A 21,049-nucleotide genomic window follows, 5' to 3' on the forward strand; every position below is an offset into this window, starting at 1 on the left:
TGTAGAAAAACCCTGTCAAAAACACTTTTTAATCCTTAAAAAGGAGATGATCAGTCACCTAGTTAGCAGCTGTAAGTCTACCAGTCTTTTTTTTAGGGGCTGAATGGTCGAGGATCAGGCATATTGCAGGCAAAAATGCAAGTAGGAATAAGTTGGCAAAGAAACCAAGGTAGACTAAACTTAATCAGAAACTGGGAATTGGCAGAAAAGTGAAGCGGCCCTATTCCTTTTAAAAAAGTTGATAAAAAAAATGGAACTGCTTACATTTGACAAATCCCATTTATCATCTAGAGGCTTTAAATGCCCACAACATACCTTTAGCCAAATACACCGTACCTTTAAAGATCAGAAAAATTGAAGACAAGTTTCTGATGTGTCTTATTCCTAAGGATATATCCCTAGAAGGGAACCAACTCAATGACTGAACCTTATCCCAGAAAAATGGCTGCTTATTCAGACACTGCAAAAAAATCACTTCCTGTTTAAGACCCTTGAATGAATGGACTACTAATCTCTGCCCCAGGGACACCTGAGGAACTACAGAGGAAGTGTGTGTGTGTGTCCAAGTCCATGGATGGACTAAACCAGAGAAAAATAGGAGTGGTCCGAGACCAGTAGCAGACATACTGGCAGGACTGCAGTATCTGCAAGGGCTGCTTAGAATCCTCCTTCCTCCAAGACAGCAAGGAACCAACAAATACTCCACGTCCTAGTCGAAAATGTGACACCTAAACATCTGTCAAAAGCTGGAATCAGTTGGCAAGTTGTCAAACCTGGAAAAAGACGTTGGTGCTGGGACCAGGAAACCATACCATTATGTCGTCAGGAGTATCATGAGAATTATGCCAAGAGCCCTCAAATCCTGTGGTATTCCCTTGCAGTGACCAAAATCCGGTGGTATTCCCTCACAGTGACCAAAATTCCAAGTGGAAAACATCAGAAATGGATCCACAGGGAAAAATTCTTTAGAAGAGCAGCTCTGAATTGAGGTGTCTAGTTGACATCTCAGAAACACAATCCTGTGTGGAGTAGAGACAGACTTCTGAATAGTTTGTGTAAGAAAACAAAGATTCCAAGCGCTCTCTCCCACAATTCCTGACACTTTTTGAAAAACAAACAAAGTCATATATGGTGAAATGTATACCCTGTAACGATCAATAACTGGAGCTAGACAGTTTGTGAATACACTCTGCAATGGATAGTTCAAATGGCAAGGCAGAGAACTGATATGATCCAGACACTAATGTGAGGGACTCGCTCCTAGAAAGTTTACAAGCATCAAAAGCCGGAATTAAACCCAGACCCAAACACACTAAACTACTAATATCCAAAGGAAATTGAGTAGATACATTGAGACAGGAAAAATGGAGCCAATAGTATTATGTCAATAGCTGCATCCCTGAGATGGCCAGAGCTTAACCCATAAACCTTCCTTACTCTCCCTTGCTCACCAAGATCCCAACAGCCACAGAAGATGCAAACCCGTGGGACAGTGGCAGCTGTAGAAAGAGGTACTGGATGTAAAAGGCAAGTCTGAAGTATATAAAATAGCAGTCACCCACACGCAGCTTAGGCAAACTGCTATCCTGCTGTGGTGGCAGAGGCACTTAGTGGAACCAGTAGTCCGCTCCATAATTAGGTAGAAAATGGTGCCTCTTTACCAGCAATAACTAGTCAGGAAAAACAAGCAACAAAAGCACTCCCTTGTCAGCCCCCCCCCCCCCAAACTTTACACTTAAAACCAGATACGCAAGAGCACTCATTACAGTCACTCCTAGCTTTAAAAATAATTTTCTGAAAGGTTAAGAAAATGGAAGTTCTCTACCCCTAAAGGGGAACTAATCGGCTCAGCAAAAGCCAACAGATCAAGAGAAGCATTTTCTTTTGTTGCAGTAAAGCTCTAAGACGACTTTGCTCCTAAACCGGTCTTGGTGCAAGCTGCTTGAAAGTCTCAGCATGTGAAAGGTGTCCTAAGCTGGCCAGCTATTCTATCCTTAGCAACATAGCCAAGGCTACTGCAGCAGTGATCAATAGGATGATCAGCATCTTCCCTTTGTGGGCTACTTGTTAAGTGCTTGAACCTTATGATGCATTTCATCAGTTAAAGTCACAATGGAAGTACTTCCATGCATAGAGAACTTCCTAAACATGTCTTCAGCACATACAAAATCTGTAGTGTGCATAATCTGTAGTGTGCATGCCTTTTTTGGGCAATTAAACTCCAATACTCACAAGACTTGAGAGTTCAATAACAGCCCGTACATTAGGGAACACAAACAGAACTGAGTCACTGAAGCTCCTTCATTGTAATAAAGGAAACTGCCAAAGCAAAGCTCTGCACAAGTGAAATGGGAAGTTCCAAGCAACCTGAAAAGTACCTTGTTGCAAGTGCTAAAGAGAACACAACCAGGATGGCAACAGTAGTTAAAAGCAGCACCAGTGACTAGTAGATGTGCCTTTGCAGATAAAGACCTCCCCATTGCCACCCCCCCATGGTTCGGACACAGGAGACTTAATTTTTTTTGCAGTTTTGTAAGCTACTACAGACGGATCAAGTTTATTCTAGCTGATCTTGTGCCAAGATTCTTTGCTTACCCAAGTCCGTATCTGCTGTACTGTACAAGAGACTGAAGTTGAAGTTGATGCACTCAATTGAACACAATGTTTACAAAGACTCCCAACAGTTAGAGGGGATAGACATGGGCAGAACAGTTTGGATAGATCACCCTCTGAAGCAGTTGAAAGATCAGCCTAAAATTCAGCTACTAAATGCATCACCTGAAGCCACATGTTTAACTCACAAAAGCTTGGTGAGCATCCAGTGAGGGGGAGAATATATCAAGCAAGAGGCTAGAAAGAAAACTGCTTTCCAACAGCCTAAGGGCAGAGTAGTTAGGTCCAATTTGGAAGTTACAAAGGAGTCTCCAAGGTTTATTTTGTTACAGACTGCCAACCTACTAGGAGGCAGAAAAGGGCTTCCTGGTTCAAGGAGATTCAGTTTCTTTAGAGTGGGGTGGGAGGCAAATCTCTGGGCTGCGATGTCCAACAGCAACTTCGTGAAATGGTGGAACTTCAAAGACAAAAACGTCAATCTGCATGGACCAATAAGGGTGCTATGAGAATCAGGCTTCCAGGCTCACCAACTAAAATGGATTATGAAGCCCACGGGAATGTCTGCCAATGAGCTGGCTTCTTCCAAAATACTCATTACGCCGAAAGACTTCGGTGGAAAAAATTCAACCCAGAGACCCAAGGCACCCAGACCTATTGAAAAGACCCCCCCCCCCCATTTACCCCACTGCAAGTGCAGATGCATTTACAAGAGTTATCGTTATTTTAATTAGAGGACGAGCCACCATGCCCGAACAGCACATTTTAGCCTTTTGGACAAGTGAAAAGGCAAACAAGGCACAATGAAAACTTGTGGAATTTAGGACTGCCATATAACCTGCCTGAGGTATACGGATACTGTTTGCTGCAAAACAAGACTCTCCTGCAAGTTAAAAATGTTTTGGTTGTGACCAAACATCTTAAAATTATAGCACCTAAGGAGGCACTCACTATGACAGCATGGTAACAGTTACATTTCATCTGGATTCAGACAGACTTCCTCCAGTTACTGCACCCTGTGACGATGCAGCAGCCACCCAAAACATGTCCACAGGTCATTTCTTTGATATCTAGGCTTTCTGGTCTGGAGGCGAGTTCTAGGTATCTCTTGTACAAAAATGTGTGCACCACTCTCCTAGACAAAGACAGACGGAAGCCCTGCAAGGTTGACAGTGCAATAGGGGGTACATTTCCTCCAGTTATGATGCACCAGCCATATAGCCCTCAAATCTTCCAGGTCTAGAGAAAAATTAACTGCAGCCTCCTAGGATCACAAGGCATACAGAAGGGGTTCTGCAATGATTAGCGTACTTCCCAGACCTTCCTTAGAAGGCCACATCATGCAATCTACTAGCAGCACTTCCAAGAATGAAACCTACAGTAGAAAAAGTCTGGTAATATTCAAGGGCCTCCCTCTTGTATGAAAAGTGAGGCGAAGAGAACCAACAAAAACAAAACACACCACACCCCTTTTGCAAAAACACCCCTCTTGCAAAATTCCTGCAGGTTATTACAGACTGCTGTTTTAAAAGTACTGTTAAGGGGAAGTGTGTAGTCAGAGAGCTTAGGGTTTGTAGTCACTCCCTCATACAATGAATGTTTGATCTCTTGAGCTTATGATTTAGCTAGGCCAAACTGGGTAAATTTGACATTACTGGAAATTCCACTTCAGGCTTTTTACTGCTAGACAGTGGTGGGTTCTGAAAACGGGTATCTGCAGCACATTTAGCAACTCTGTTAGAACACGTTTCGACTCTTGTGATGTCTGATAAGGGTGTGGGGAGGAGTGTAGCTTTACCTGCGTTCATGAGAAAGTTAAAGTATTGCTAGTTCAATATGCAATTTTGTATATACACAGGTCAAATTTAAGATCATCCACTACCATACAACTACTGAAGTCACATCTAAGAAAATTACCGGTATTGAGAGGAAATTTCATGCGAGGGGTATTTGGGGGAATGGGGAAAGTTTAGGCTAGAGTACGAGTCGAGTTACAAAGCCATTGTTCAGTGGCTATTAAAGCTTCCCAAGCAAGTTTTTTTGCTGTGTGCCATGTTATTGGGCATGTAAACGAGTGTGTGTAGTCATGTGTACTGTACTAGGGTGGCCTGTTGTGTGGAGAGTGCTGGTGAGAATGTTAGAGGGGATCAAGGAAAGAGATTTGTGGTACACCAGAGGTGACTGGGAGGTATTTTATACACCTCCAATCCCCAAAGCCAATATTAGAGTCTCCCTCCAATCCCCAAAGCCAATATTACTGTACCCCCCCACATCACCTTGGAGGGAGACGCTTAAAACAGGATGGCCCACATACATCTGACTAAGGCTTCTCCCATACCGGCCACAAAACGCCTTAAGCAAGGTCAGTCTACCCAGGACTATAAACCTATATATACAGATTTTTCAAGCCAGGCAATCATGATGTGCTGCTCAGACTCATATGAAAGCCTAGATGGCAAGAGAACCATGCATTTGTCACTGAAACCTAGTTCCAGAGCAGCAAAACTCCTTCCTTGGTTTTCCTGCTTACTATTCAGTCAAGTCCACATGGGTAGATGGCAGTGATGCTTGTGGTGGCAACTGCCTTCATCTAAACCATAGTGTGACTAGACAGTGGTCTTGAAACATTAGTATTCTAGGTGTCGAAAGACAGCCTCTACCAACTACATGCTAGTACATAAATATATAAAGTACCTTTCACTTGGGGCACATCTTGCCTTCACCACAGCCTTATCTGCTCTTTAGTGTCAGATCTGCATCAATTAAAATCAGCTTGTGGTCACAAGTATAGGTCAGCAAACAACTAATCAACCCAACCATCCAACTGTCAGATAGGCTCCTAGGATTCCACTGTCAATAGGAAAGCCATGAACTTTGCTCACTTGATTACCAAAAGGATTAGTCCAGAGATCACACCTCTGTCCCCTACAAGGCACAGACAAACCAGTGTGCATTGTACAGTAGTACCTCTCAAACATTACCCCAACTTGAAAACCCAAGCAGCTGCTTACAAACAGAAATCATAATCTACCAGCTCCCCCACTATACCCAAAGTCTAAACACTCTTGCTTGGTTCCCTTAGTCCCCTTCATGGCCATCCACGCGTGGCCCACAAAAGCTGCAAGATCTACTACATATCCTTAACAGACAAAAAGGGCCAAAACCTACACTGCAAAATACTAAGCCACGTTCACTCGAATTCCCATCTCTGGGACAAACCTGCACTTTTGATAAGAACCAGGGAAAAACAAATAGGACACCCTACACATTAATTGAAATGCAAGCTCAGAGTGCGCTATGGTGTGCCAACATACCAGCAGACCGATTAAATGCCAAGTACCCTGTGCCTTAACTTAGAATGTTGCTCCAGTACTTCTACTATACAACTAAATGGAACCAGCCATTTACAAAAAAAAAAAAAAAAAAAAGCAGCTCTGCTACTCATGCAGAAATCCCATAAGGGCACCACATAGTTCCCTCCCACTGAAAACCGAAGGGACTCCCACCTTTAGTGGATCAGGACAAACATACACCTGGCTAGAGCGTTGTCCTTGGGCAAAAGCATCAGAAGCCAACTACCTCTCTGTCACTAGGCCAGCAGCACTGCTCAAAGCTAGAACCAAAAAAGGACCTAAATAAAAGTGGTTCACAGCTTACGCAAATACAGACCAGAAATAAAGCCATGCATCAACTGACCTCTTGACTGAAGGAACCAGGACAAAATACATTACATATGCCCCTTTCAGCAACTCGAGAAGACAGTTTAGGGTCACTTTCTCTGTATAGACACATACGGCTATTCTCACTATTCAAAACACAGGCAATACTACTATGCTCTGGGCAAAGCATATTCAGGAGATTAAGAATCCATCCAAATTTTTTTTTTTTTTTAAAAAAAAAAAAAAAAAAAAAGTGTTCCAACAGCTGGTGTTCAGTATCTCTAGTCCTCCACACCCACAGACCAACATGTACATCTCTCAACACCCCCTCACTGCTCTGCCTTCTGATAATGCTGGATACCTACATCCAACTTCTATAGCAACCCCACACACATACACCATCCAGAGCTTACTAGGCAAGTCGGGGAACAAGAGTAGATTGGCAGGCCTTTGAGCTATGCAAAGTAACTTTGTGCACTCAAATGCAAGTTTCAGCTCAGCAGAGAAGATAGCGCCTTAAGCTTCAATATCCTGGCTTGACCACTGTTCCACAATTTCTAAAAATTAGGAATATAGTTCAAAAGCACCCTAGAAACACAGTTTGAGGTAAATTCTTACACAAGGCATGTTTAACTATCAGAGAGCATCCCCTCAAAACCACAACTTAAATCAAAAATACACAACGTTCGATACAGATTCGACTGCCACATGTGAATACAAGTGTTTTGCTGTTTAGTCAGCCAGACACACATGCTGACTTATATTCAGGACAGCTTCCATCTTCAGACCTCTTTTTTTATTTTTAGGGGGGGGGGGCTATAAAGCTGGCTGGCCTCAGCATTTAGGAAAAGCTGGCATGGTGCCTTTTGCCATAAACATCCCTCCATAAGTTGCCACAATTGGGCCACAAGTAGACCCATTATATTCTGATAAAAATTAGTTCCAAAATAGTTAACCTTGCTGTTCGATGCACCAAACAATTCACTACATTGCACAAATATGTAGGTAGTTACCCTTCAGCAGCAGATTACTGAGTAGTACAGGATCAGACACAAATAATCCAGTCTCGGATCCTAAGCACAATCCTAAATGAGAAAATTGCCACCATAAAAGTACCTACTACCCACTATAAACAAGAAAACCTGTAAAACCAACCTGCCTTCTTACCAATGCAACCACAGTGGTCCAGAACAGCAGTGTGCGACAAAGAAACAGGAGAAATACACAAAGCAAAAGCCTGCACACCCCCCTTTTGAAGTCAACGCTACAAGGCGGGCACGTGTACCAAAACTCATCCTAAAGACTGACCTCTCAATTTTTGCAAGGTGCAAGTAAAACAGCAAGTGTCTATACAGGTGCCCCCTATTTAAAAACCGCACCAAAACCCCTGCTACATGGTGCTGAGAATAGTCTGCACAAGACAAGAAGTGTTTGGTACCACAGGGTGAGAAAGCACCATCACTACAGAGCAAAAAGTGTCTAAAACTTATGCATGGAGGGGCTGCTGTATTTCTAAACTTGGCATGGGGGGGGATATGCTGTATTTCTAGACTGGAATCCCACACACCAGTATGCCATGCAGGATAATGGGAGCATTCTCCATACAAAAACCCTGACAGGTACCCCATTAAACTAGCTCTTTTCTATTTAAATGGAACAGGCTAGCCAGGTCACAGAAGTACAGATTAACCAAAGACAAAAGTCAGTACCCAAGTTAATGAATGGCTAGACCAGCTGCTATTCAGACACCCCAACTATGGTGGGCTCTGCCTAGGGGTCATCTGAGCAGTGTAACCAAGAATAGACTAAGACTTCTGGGATGTTAAAGCTCTGATGCGCCCTAGCCAACACAAGGCTAAAACACCAAAGCTCTTTTACGAATGGGTAAAATACTCCTTAAATAATGGGGTAAATAAGTTGAGGAAAGTCAGACATTTCTCCACCCACTGATAAATTACATTAAGCCAAATACAAGGCTGCCATTTAAAAATGCAAAGCTACAAAAATATTGCAAATTTGGCACATCCCATTTTGGACACACAGTGTTTCCTATAATGAAAGGCTATTTGGCCAAGAAGCCCCATCCCATTTGTTTCACCTTTCCTATCCAAAAGCTTCTTTCCAAAGTTTTAAGTATTTCAGACAAATATTTAAAAAGTTGGCCAACAGCCTTCATTAGCAAACCACCAAGTGAACCCCAAGAATACACTGATCCTAGACAAATGCATAGCATAGCATTGGCAAGTCGAGTGACAGATGCAACTACCCACCTAGTGGATTTCCAAATTACACAGTGAAGTGACCAAATGATACAAACAGGACTCGGTACAACCAAAATGGTTTTAAAACTGCAAACAAAATGAGCAGACTTGAGACTGAATTACAAGGGAAAATTTAAGGAAGTGCAGCTCCTCGGTCTCTCCCTAGAATACATGCCAGGACTCCACATTTTTACAAACTTATTCCTCACTGGCTAGTAAGAGCTATCCCACCACTTGGGGGTGGGGGACTGAATAAGATAAGATTATACGAATTTTGGATTTTGTCATAGACAAACTCCAACCACTTGCCTCAGCATTTTACCAGACAACCATAACATAAGCAGCAAACAATCCATTGTGCCACTGTATTGTGCCTTATCCAGCATCCAAGAAAAACAGTGAAGGAAGACCAGCAGTTCATTTGGAATGAGACGCAACTAAAAATTAACCTACACACTCACCTCAACCACTCTTCAATATCCATCTCCCTGAAAACACTGCACACCACTCACACCTTAAAAATAGCGACAGCAAAAAGCCTGAATTTCAAATGCACTTTTGACACAGCTTTAAAGATGGGCAAGTCAGTGTAGAATATATGATGGAACTACCTAGGGAAGAGGGGATAATTACACTCAAGATGCTTCTGCCACATCTACAAGGGCAAACCTTCTTTGAAGGATTCACCTTAAAAGGAAATACTCCTGTAGTAAGTGAAAAGGAGCACACATTTTCCTTACTATGCTCTCAAACAAACGTACCACATACAAAAAGTACAGTCAAGTGTCCCATTTCAGGTTACCTGCTGACAGACTTTGCAGCCTTTCTAAACCTGCTTCGGTGGTCTTTGGAGGAAGTAGGTTTTGAAATATGTAAACATCCAAATCACAGCCCACAAGCTCAAGGCACATTTTTCAATCCAGTGGACAGGTGAGGTGCACAAATGGGGGGGGGGGGGTCCTAAGCAAAGTCATGGCTGCTGTGACTTAGTAATCAAAATTCAAATCATTCAAGCAAAATGCTTAAAATCCAACTGCATTAAAATCTAAACTTAAGCCTTTTTATCAATGCAATACAAATTCCATTTAATAGTTCACCCATCTAGCAATTCTGGTTTCTAGTTACCTGCAAACAAAAACAAAACAGTTGCATCCAATATGTAAAGGGAAGTTATTTAATGACACATCACTTACTCCTAAAATACACCACTAAGTAGCCACTGCAGTTTTGAAAGGAACCACGGCCAGAAGTCATTTTATTTTCCCTTCCATTTGCCTACTGTGACATTGAGCAAGTTGCCTAACTAGACAGTGCTCCTGGGTTGCCCTTAAAAAGGGGCGTGTCCAGCAGGCTTGCATGATGAATTGAACACTGGAATGTATTTAGGACAGTGGAAAAACAGCAACTGTTGTGTTTCTGGCTGGCAGAGAACTATAACCACAGCTTCTTGAATTTCGAACAAAATAGCCAGGCCACCTCAAGCTGAAAAATACAGGCTCACTTGCTATTGGTTTTGCACTTGGACTGTGTACCCTCCATCAGTAGGCACTGGATACAGTTCCTTTACATATTCTGTTCATATACACAGGATAAACCAGGTTTTAGGAGACTTCTGAAATAAGAGGGTACTACATCCCATCACTAAAATTACAACCTTCTAATCTGCTCCTATGAATTCAGTCACGCACGACAATGGACAGGTTTCCCACGGAAATGGGTACACTTAATAATAAGTCAAAAACTTGCAAACCACAACCTTTGTGGAGTCTTTAAAAATAGCCAATGAATCCTTGCCAGATTTAACAATATGCTACAGAAAGCAGCACAGCTCTAATTTTCAGATATGCACTACTGAAAGGTGACAGTTCACCAAGCTCAGAAAATGACACACTAGAAGACAGGAAAACGACAGCAGGACAGAGAAGTCTAGAGAATGTGCTACACACTAGCAAAGTCAGGCAGGTTTGACAGCATTTTCACACCACTGTTCTGCAAAGTACTCAAGCATTTCCATGACCTGGCTCCTTTCAAGAATGGTACCATTTCCTCAGTTTAAAAGTTGTAGTCCCCCAGTTTAAAAGTTGCAGCCCCCCCCATGAACAAGTACCAAGAAAAGTCCAGGGTTTTGTACACCATCCACCCACCTCCCCAGTGAAATTTCAGGAATCTAGCCCCCCCCCCCCCTGGACATGACTGACCCAGGAAGCATTACTGACTGAAACAGCACAATTACCCCAACCAAAGGTTTCAAGATGCGGTAGTACAGGTCCCCCCCACCACCAGTGTCCTCTGTTGTGCTACAACCACAGTACCAGCTGCACTTTAGGACTGACCAAGTGGTATAAGCAGTTGTGCCCTAGACAGCCGAAGCTGCACTCTTGTAGCTGGACCTCTAAAACCAGGATCGCAAAAGATAATCCCTTCTACTACCAGAGTTAGGGCCTTCAAGTTATCCAAAACCTAAACACACGGACCTCAAACAAGGGGGGAAACCCCCTCCATTTATCACATCCATAAACATACTATTAAAAAGCAAACAATTCTCAATGTGGGCCAGTGAGGGAACACTGAACAAGAAATAAACCACTTTTTCCTTTACATGTGTGCAGGAGGGAGTGTTCCTGTACTAAAATCTGAACTAGTTAAACATGAGCTACCTGCAATTTGCCACAGTACCAAATTTCAGAAGAAAAACCTGTTTAGATCTGCAAACTGTTGACAAAGTTTCAGGACGGGGGAAATGTTTCAGAGGAGCAAGTACCTGAAAACTAGTATTTTAGGTCAGAACTTGTCCCTAACTGTAGACATCCACTTCACAGTCCAAGTGCAGAAATAATTTGGATCATTTGTTAAACTGTTAATACTGTCACCACAATAGCAGAATACAAGAATGTGGATCAAATCAGAGTAAAGGGTTATGGTAAGGCATCAAACTTAACTTGTTTGTACACACACCACTTTTTAGTTACACATTTATGAATCATTCATACTATGCAGTCACACAGACAGCTTACCTACTTAGACAATTAAACAGTGTGTAAAGAACAGGTAAATTTTTGTAGATGCGGTATAAAAGTCAAAAAATAGCACAATAAACCCAGCAGGCAAGATAGAAAGTTGAGCCAAACCAGCCAAAGATTAAAACTAGTTCTCTGCAAATTAACAAATAGAAGAAAACAATTTTTAAGACACTATGCTAAAACCTTTGACACAGGCATCACCAATCAATGCACTCTACCCTGGCAATGGAAATGAAGGAAACCCATAGTGAGTACCCCCATAATTGTACTGGAGAGTGATGCTGATTCAGTACAAGCTGCTACACTCAAGACAAATCAACTATTGGCGTCATGGTCAGGGCCCATTAACTTGCAAGTGAACCAGCCAGAAAGTAAAGAAAAATCCCTTCAAGTGATCCAGCACTAGAAGTTTACACTGCTCTTCCCACATATCTGGGATTATTTCAGAACCTACTCCAGCAAGCCTCCCTTATAAGCAAGAAGGCTCACACTGCAATCTATATATACAATAACTGTCTGAAACAGTGACTAGTACCAGAGTCTCAGCCCAAGGAGGGACAATGAATGCGCATGTTTACCTTAAAATGATGAAATCCCCATCACTTACCTTTTTAACATTTTCCTCCTCTTCCTGACGTTTCTCATAGTGTGAAAAGTCATCAAAGATAGATGTGGTGTGCTTGTAGCTGGCAATGATTTTCAGAACCTGCTTGGCCTTTTCCAGCGGCACCTCCTGGGTGTCCCTGGAGTTGGTCACTGGTTTGTTCTCGTTGTTTTCCAAGCGAATGTGCCGCAGCTGACTGTTGGGAACGTCCTTCACAAAAATCCACCTCACATCAAAACGTCCTTTCCACTTGTCCTGGGACCACACACCTGCACAGGTATTGTAGTCCACAGCGGACTTCATCTCCGCCACACCACAGAAGTGGCCACTACCATTGACGCTGAACAAAAGGTAAACAGGGCCTTTATTGTTCATGGAACGATAGGCTGCATCCAGTCTCTTGTTACCATGCTCTGTGCTGCACCATATATTGTATTTAATAGATCGATGAATGTCGTCCTCAGAATAACTTTTAATGATGAACACACGACCATGTTTAGGGTTCCAATCAAAATCCTTAGGATTGTAGTTGTTAATTGACCGCAGTTTCTCTAAATTAGGATGAGGTTCAGAAGGAACAGAGCCAGAACTTGATTGAGACTGTCCCACTCCATTACCATCCACCCCATTTTGACCAAATCCATTTCCACGATTGCGAGGTGCTACCCAACGGGTTGGCTGGGCCTGCTGGTGCTGCTGCTGTTGCACACCGGACTGTGCCAACAGTTGCTGCTGTCCAGGAGCAGGCTGAGGTGGTGACTGCCCATTAACAGCTTGCTGCCCTACTGGCTGTGGAGATACCTGATTCTGCTGTTGACCAACGTTCTGTACAGGGGCCTGAGGAGGAGCCTTTGCCACAGTCCCTTTGTTATCCCAAGTTCCAATATTCATGTCATGTTTAATGGGTGGAGGAGGGAGATTGGAACTACCATTTCCACTCTTAGTTTTCAGCTTCGGTTGTGGTTTTGCTGGTTTGCTTGCAATATCAGCCCATGATGTTGGCTTTGGTGGGGCAATAGTAGCAGGTGGCATGCTATTGGAGGCAACAATATTATTAGTAACTGCTCCACTGCCTACAGCAGAACCAACAACTTTAGGGGTGCTACTGGCAACTTCAGTACTGCCCAGTTTCAATGCAGACATTCCCTGATCAATTGTGTTCATACCAGGTGCTTTATTAAGCGTTTCATTTGAGAAAGCAGACTGTCCGTCAATCATGGCACCACCTAGCGAACTGGGTGCATATGCATAACTACTACTATAGCCAGAACTTTGTGTTGACTGTCCCGGAGAACTGTTTGTTCCCCAGGCTGAGAAATCAATTCCACTTGGAAAGAAATTAAAACCATGCTGGCCCAAGAAGGGTGTGCTCCCAAGAGTTCCTGGCTGTCCAAACATTGCATCCGGAAGAAAGTGATGTTCTCCATTGCTAAGCTGTCCATAAGATGCAGTAGTCAAGTAGGGCATTGGAGGGTCACCTCCTGTAGACCACGCTGCTTCATTCATGGAATATGGAAACCCAATGGAAGGACTGTAGTAACCTGGCATATAAGAGTCCGACATAGCAGTATAGGCATTATTCTGTAAAAATGCAAGAAAAAAAATGCAATTAGAGGCTGCCAAGTACATGGAACATAACTAGAGTACACCCTTTGAACACTGCAGTCCTTAACACACCCACAAAAGCTCCAATACTCTCATTACCCAAATCAGAAACATTAAAACATGTAGCCAAGGGATTCCCAACCATTACACATCTTCAAATTGACATTGTTTTAAGGGAATGCTTCTTCCGTTTAGTAGGCTGAGGCGTAGACATTCTTACAAGTAGAACTAATTTCAGTATTCTTCAGTATTCCTCAGTATTACATTATACAGTTACTTGCCTAACAGGGTGGATGTTACTTCATCCTCAGCAAGCTTGGCAGTTACTTTTGCAACTACTCCTAAAAACAAAAATGTGGGTTCCTGAGCAGTATGGTCATCTATGACAAAGAATGGTGTTCCAGCCCTTAACACCACAGGAGTCTGGATGGGCATACTCCCACAGACACTGGTCTCAGAGCCTGCTTTCCCCAGTGCTGTGCTGACCAAGCCTGCACCAAATGATGTGTGGAATGGAGAACATGTCCTAGAAACCATAACCTTTGCAGGGTTAGATATTTCTCTCCATGATCTACGCACTTGTGCCACCAGCAAAGCTCAGGCTAAGGAGGGGGTGGGAGGCACCTGTAGAAAATCCCACAGAAAGATGACATAGAAAACAATAGGTAAAGGCATGGAGGTTTGCATGCAAGGTTTAAGAAAACTTATCTTACAGAATTTTGTCGCCACCACCTCCTCCAGGTCTAACAGCACAGATTTGCTAAACAGTTCATGCAATCATGCACATCACTATCCTCAAAATTAGTGCTAGTAAAATTTAAACACAAGTATCAATACAACAACCAACGCTTCAAGCAGACTGTTGTACTGCTATAATTATGAAAACCGGTTTGAGTAGGTCATCTAAAACCACTCAAAAGTTTCATGTACAGCTTGCCAATTTAGAAACATTAAAACCAGTAACTGTAGAATTAAAACCAGTAACTGCAGAATAAAACTCACCTGAACTAAGATGCAAAATGTCACCAGTGTTAGAGCCACACACAACACAGATGCTTTGCCAGTAACTTACATTTTGTTCACTGGAATAGGCCTATTGATCAGGGCCCATTTTCCCCAGAGACAACACATGAAGAGTTAAAAGAATGACAACATAGTATGTGACCGATTAGAATACACATGCAAGTTAGTAAGGACTCAAAATACAAAAACATTAACCAACAAAATGTTGGGATACTGAAAATTTAATACAGATGTTTAACTCAAAACATTTCTTACACAGACAAAAATGATTCAGTACAACCAGTGCTATCAAGAAAGTTAGAAGCTTTCAAACTAAAACTGAGATGGGGGTGTTCTAGCAGACTAAGTCTATGCCAGCCTTTAACATCAATTGTGGACTGGACATCAGCTCATTAAGCTAGACTGAGTATATCCCTCAAGTATTGGAGCACCATCCCAGAGCACTGTAATGCATCCCAGAGCAATATAATGAACCACCATAGAGCCAATACCAATTCCATGCAATAACATTCACCCTCCCACAGCCACATCAGTTACCATTCCAGAATGACAGTAATGAAATTGGTTACTAGATCATATCCCTCTTCCTACAGCTTAGACTAGCTAGTATAACAAACCCAGGGTCATCACATCTATTCTACACAACACAAGATTCCTGAGATACTGGACCACCAGAGAGCCCATCATGCAACAAAGGTATTTTCTACGCGGTTCCAAATATACAGATCAGCTTCAACAAGACAGGAGAAATGTATCAACAACTTTGTCAAGCCCAAAAATATGGCATGCATGGCAGGAGACTGGGCAAGAGAACATTAATGCTTTAAGTGACTGTGCGGTGTGCCTCTATGTTTGCCCTACGACTTGTAGAATGGCCACCATGAAGTCTCAGGACTATTAGCACTTTACGCTGGTACCAGCTACCTGTTCAGCAAAACAGAGCTACCAGAGATATTCAGTTGCTCAAAAAGCCCTTTCCTCTCAAGACCCCTCCCAATGTAGTTAAGAAGTGATAAAAAGGCAACTGTCCACCCATTACAGTCAAATAAGATATCAAAATAAGATGGCCACAACCAAATAAAAAAGCACATCAGTAATTCAGATAACATCTTAACCCATATTACTACAATCAAGACTTCTGAATATTAAAGTACTAAATGGGGGTGGGGGGAGGAGTGGCAGAGCGAAGGTGTTGACTGCCCTCAGAATGGTCGCACATACACCACACAAAAGGTGGAGACAACCAGAATACTACCACACAGAGATTCAGTTAAATGCAACACGAACCCCAGGTTTCATACAAAAGTAAATGGAAAAGGTTGTAAAGACAGTTATCACTTGGGCTTATTTACTGCTTACACAAACTTATGAAAATTCAAAATGCACAAAGTTCCAACGAGTAAGACAAGCAACAACAGTCATTAAAATAACTTCTCATGCAAACAACTACACCATGCTGCCCTGCAAGAAAATACTCATGACATTTAGTTAACCTTCCTTTACCCCCCCCATCTCCTTTACCCCCATCCCTATAAAGTAAGCCATTATGCAACTGAAGTATCAATTAAGCTATCACACCACCACTAACAGCAGCCTACACTTAAGAGGTGGGTCCACTACAGGCAAGTCCCAGTCAACATCTTACCCTCCTGGAAAGGAGCACAAAGGGAACACTGAAAACTGAGCCACTATTAGAGGGCAAGAATGCACATATACAAACAGTAGAGGAAATAAGTGAAACATACTCCCTTTACACATGTAAAGATCACAACAGAACATTAAACTTGATATCCATAGACCAGTCAATAAGACTATATGGTATGCCATTAGTGACAAAACAGAATAAGTACACTCCAGACTTCCATCACCATGGTCACTACCCATGATTCTTAAACACAGCACCATAACTGCTAATTCAAGGCTGAGCCCAGCTTTGCTACATACATGTGAAAAAAATTAAAAACGAAGACAGCAACAATACTGCTAGTCTATAAAGCTGCCTTGCATACAAAATAAGGAGGGCAGGGGGCACGCCACAAGCAGCTCACATTTTTTGTAGACAATTTGGCACTCCAAATAAAAATTGACATTGGAAGAGACTCCAGTCTGTCCATTACAATACAATGTTTCAAGTATTAACACTGAAACGGGGGGGGGGCACTTTCCCCACCACCCAAAAACAAGTGTTTACTGTGCCCTCACAACCTATACTGGGACTGCACAAGCCCCTTACCCTGTTAAACAGCACCTTTAGAAGGCACTTACTAAAATTCCAGGTAGTGACCCAAAATATTCACCAAGACAGAACCACCTCTTTAGAGAATGCACAGTGCACCGGCAATAGTCATTTACTTCAATACAACCTACACATTTTCTACTACAAAGATCTACTACAGTTTTATTCCACTTTGAAATCAATGTTCAACTTTCTCTTTATCCCCATCCTCATTACTAACTGACTCACCTAACCAAATACAGCTTTTCCATAAGGGACAAGCAGACCTATAAAAACATCCAATATTCTTTAATTGTGCCTCTGCCCGGGCTCCATCATTTCAAACTAAAAAAATACTGTAGCAGCTGAACCCACAACCAAAACTAAACATATTGCCACTTAACACAACCGCCCCCCCCCCCCCCCCATCAACAAGCTACCCCCATGAAGACTAAAACAAAAAAGAAAAATGGTAATCACTACAGCTATATGACATGGCCCACTGTTCTCTTCTCTAGAAGAGAACATTGCACAACCACAAGACTATTCTTAATGTGACAATGATATCATCTTTGTGGAAGTCAAAAAACATGGCTTTACAAAAGATTCTGAAAAAAAAAAAAAACACCTTTGTATTGCAAACAAACAGTTATACCACTCAAACTCAAAAATGTGACCAGAATCTGAAACCATTAGAAACCAAGCCACTGCTTCACAGCCTACCAGTGAAAAAGACTGGTCACCAACACACAGTACCCATTTTTAAAAAGTTAAACTGGTGGTAAAAAAAATAAATAGAACTCACTAGAACGGCCCATCAAAACTTTTCTCCATCTACTTACCTGTCTAGCTGGAGGATTGAGGTAAGGTTCAAAGTCATCATCGTTTAACGAATCTTTCTGATGGACAGCTCCATTTTGCACTGAAACTGAAAGAAAAAAGGATTCAAACATTCAGCCACATGCAAAAAGTTCAACCCCCATACTAAAAACATGGGATCCAATTTGATGCTACATCATTTGCAAAACTCTGATTGTACTCTTTATATGTTCTATGCTCTTTGTACAAAAACAAACATGTTTAAGTCATTTCTTATATTTTACTATCTGGAGCTTCTCCCAGGGGCTTCAGCTGAAAAAGGTCACATTGTGTCCTGACTAACCCCGGTAAACAAATGGAAAACAATGCACTTCCATGACCAATGCTAATAAGCTACATGGGGGGGGGGGAGCAGTGAGGTGATTGATGGTAACCAGAACTGGAATTCTTAACAGTGCCGTTTAGGGATAAATGCATGCATGTCAGGCACTTAGCTTACAGGGTGGAAAGATAATCCAAGGCTAGTACATCCTTTCAGGTAGACACTTTATAAACACTACCTTGAGAATACTTGGCAATGTGACATCCCAACTCCAATTTTATATCGTACAAAATCTCTGCCAGAGTACAGTAAAACCATCAAAGAAAAACTAGACGTCTGTTAAATTGACCAGGAGACATTTACCATTAATTGTGAACCAACTCTGTCCTTTACTATCGTACTAAACGTGCTTTCAAAACATCAATTCAGCAGCGCACTATTCAGCACAGCACAAGCCCTAGACTTACACACTAAATGCATGTAGACATGCCTTAAAGAAATTATTTGTTACCTTTACTTCCTTGGCCTTTCGGTCTCTGTGTGACACAAAGTCGACCAGCATTTCCGGAAGCGTACAAAAAAAAAAAAAAATACAAGCATTAAAAAGAAATATTGTCAACATTGACAATTCGAAAATACGAGGTTTCACAACATTATCTTCCATCGGGTCACCAGACAAGTTCAAACACTTTATTTTGTCAGTACCGGGCCAAGCCCTCGTCATCCAATTAGTCCCGCCCTCCCTCTAATGCCGGAGTAGGCTACCCGACAGCAGCATCACTTAATACACACTTCCCACATAGTATGGTTACTTCCTGACAGGGCAACTTCAGCAATCATAGCAACCCTTCCTATTCAGTTGCCCCTTTCTCATCCCCCCCCCCCCAAAAAAAATGTCAAGTCTCCTACTGACGTGCCGGATATTGGGCCTGCCAAAGAAGGCAATTATTTATATTCTTAAAGATCCAACCCTTCTTCCTCCCTTTCGATCATAATGCCGGATCAAATCTTCCCCAACACTCCACTAACGGCCCCCCACCCAAACAAGGGCCCGATTGTACTCTTTTTATAAAAATCGTCCAGGCCCATCTCAGACATCAATCTTCTCCCGCAGACCCAATTGCTTACAAGATTTCCCGGAACTACAATCACAGCCCTTGGTTAAGGGAAATATATTACAGACCTAAGGAAGCCCGTACCATGGCGGACAAGCAATAGAGGCCCTGCTGTGGATAACAGAAGCGAGCACTATAGCAGGATTACACTTCAACATTGGGTGGGCCAAAATGGGGACAATTACCTGTTCCAAGAGGCTACTGGCGGACATTTCTTTCTACCCAGAGCGGCCCTTAGCTGGCGCAAAGCGTCGATCGGGCTGTGGGAAGAAGCGGCGGCAGCTGGCTCTCCGTTCTCGCGTTACACCGTTCTTCAGGCCTGCGCTCGCTCGCTTTCACTTGCACAATGGCGGGCTGTTGGTTCTGCGCTCGCGACACAAAGAATCACGGCAGGGCGGAGCTAACCGCGCGGCTCCAGAAATGGTGGCGTGTGTGTGGAAAGATTTTAGGAGGAGGAGGTGGATACGGGAAGGCATGTGCTCTATGTCTTGCACTCTGGTGAGTTGCTACGTAATTGAATAAGGAAGTAAAAGAAAAAGGCTATGCATTTGCAGCGCCCCTGCTGACTTGGATGATTTTCTATAAATTCCTTACAAGTTCTAGTGCATCAGAGTAACAGAGCGTATTGTCTTTTTTTTGGAGGCTTTGAGTTAGTTGTTGATCTTTTTGGTGGTATAAAAAGTTGAATGGAATTAGAAAAAATATATTCTAGGTTGTTTATGGTTAATTTTATCAAATATTGTTCTGGTTTTCAGGTTGTGTGTGTCAGTTAATTTACTTCTTTTTTGCAATTTTTTTTTCTTTTTTAAGTCTGGTATGTACTTAACGTCGCTAACCAAGCCCATCTGTGTGTGCCTGTGTGCTCACTGTGGCACTGTTTTGGAGAGTTGCGCATTATGAGAAAATAGTGTTTAGAGAAGACCCTTCTGATTATTATTTTTGTGATAGGAGTATAGATCACTCCGGCATATCTCTCAATTGTCCCTATTTTTGCTTTATAGCTTTGGTCTGCTCCTCGTACCTCTCAACCTCTTATTGCAAGAAATCTGGATAAAGTCTAACATAATGGAGGGAGGAGGGCAAAGCCCCCAAAATAGCCACATATTTTAAATATTAATCTTATAAACTTGGAAAGTTGCTAGAATATTTGATTTGTGTTATGATGTGTTTTCTAAAGAACATTGTGTGAAAATCAAACGTATGTTATTTAGTGACTTCAATTCTCAGTTATTGCCAGAAAACAACAAACTGAACGAGAAACAGACCAAAATAGGCGGCAAAAATCTGGACAGTTGACAGGTATGCATGCTGCTCGTAACAATTTGCTGTAGTCTTTCTGGCAAATCACTGAGGATTGCAGTCCCTAAATAAATTTTAGTTTCAGACGTCACGTCCTTCAATAATTGCATGCTAATACAAATTCTGTTATTTTTGCAACTCTCTAAGTTTATAAGAGCAATATTTATGATATCCTATTTTGGGTATTTGTTTCCCATTATTGTAGGTTATGACCAATTTCTTGGACTAATATATTGAGAGGTACCAGGTACCTCACTCCTCTAAACGTGGAACACTTAACAGTTTACTGACCGCTTCAACTAGGAAGCTCACAGCATGGTTGAAATGCATTATTTAATATATTGATGAGTTAGTGCCTGAATTTAGCTGCATTAGCAGATTGTGTTTCTACTCGAAAAAGAATGTGCTTTTGGAAGCAACACCTGTAGGATACAGATTCACAATAGTTCTTTCCACCTGCTTTGACACATTCTGCAAATGAAATGCAAAGGCTTTTC

At 42.2% G+C, this 21,049-nt stretch overlaps 1 protein-coding gene across 1 annotated transcript in view; it reads right to left on the bottom strand.

Annotated features, from left to right (window-relative positions):
- YTHDF2 (YTH N6-methyladenosine RNA binding protein 2) overlaps positions 1–19,743 on the bottom strand; it is a 221,653-nt gene extending 201,910 nt beyond the window's left edge. Inside the window, exons 1-4 of the mRNA XM_044059983.1 lie at positions 19,439–19,743; positions 18,650–18,674; positions 17,840–17,925; positions 12,158–13,735 (exon numbers count right to left, since the gene is read on the bottom strand). Coding sequence (XP_043915918.1) covers positions 12,158–13,735; positions 17,840–17,925; positions 18,650–18,674; positions 19,439–19,465 — 1,716 coding nt within the window. The 5' untranslated portion in view covers positions 19,466–19,743. The remainder of the gene's footprint in view (positions 1–12,157; positions 13,736–17,839; positions 17,926–18,649; positions 18,675–19,438) is intronic.
- Positions 19,744–21,049: the final 1,306 nt, after the last annotated feature.

This window comes from Protopterus annectens, chromosome 1.part2 (genome assembly GCF_019279795.1).
Source record: "Protopterus annectens isolate FY-2018-M chromosome 1.part2, PAN1.0, whole genome shotgun sequence".
Lineage (NCBI taxonomy): Eukaryota > Metazoa > Chordata > Ceratodontiformes > Protopteridae > Protopterus > Protopterus annectens.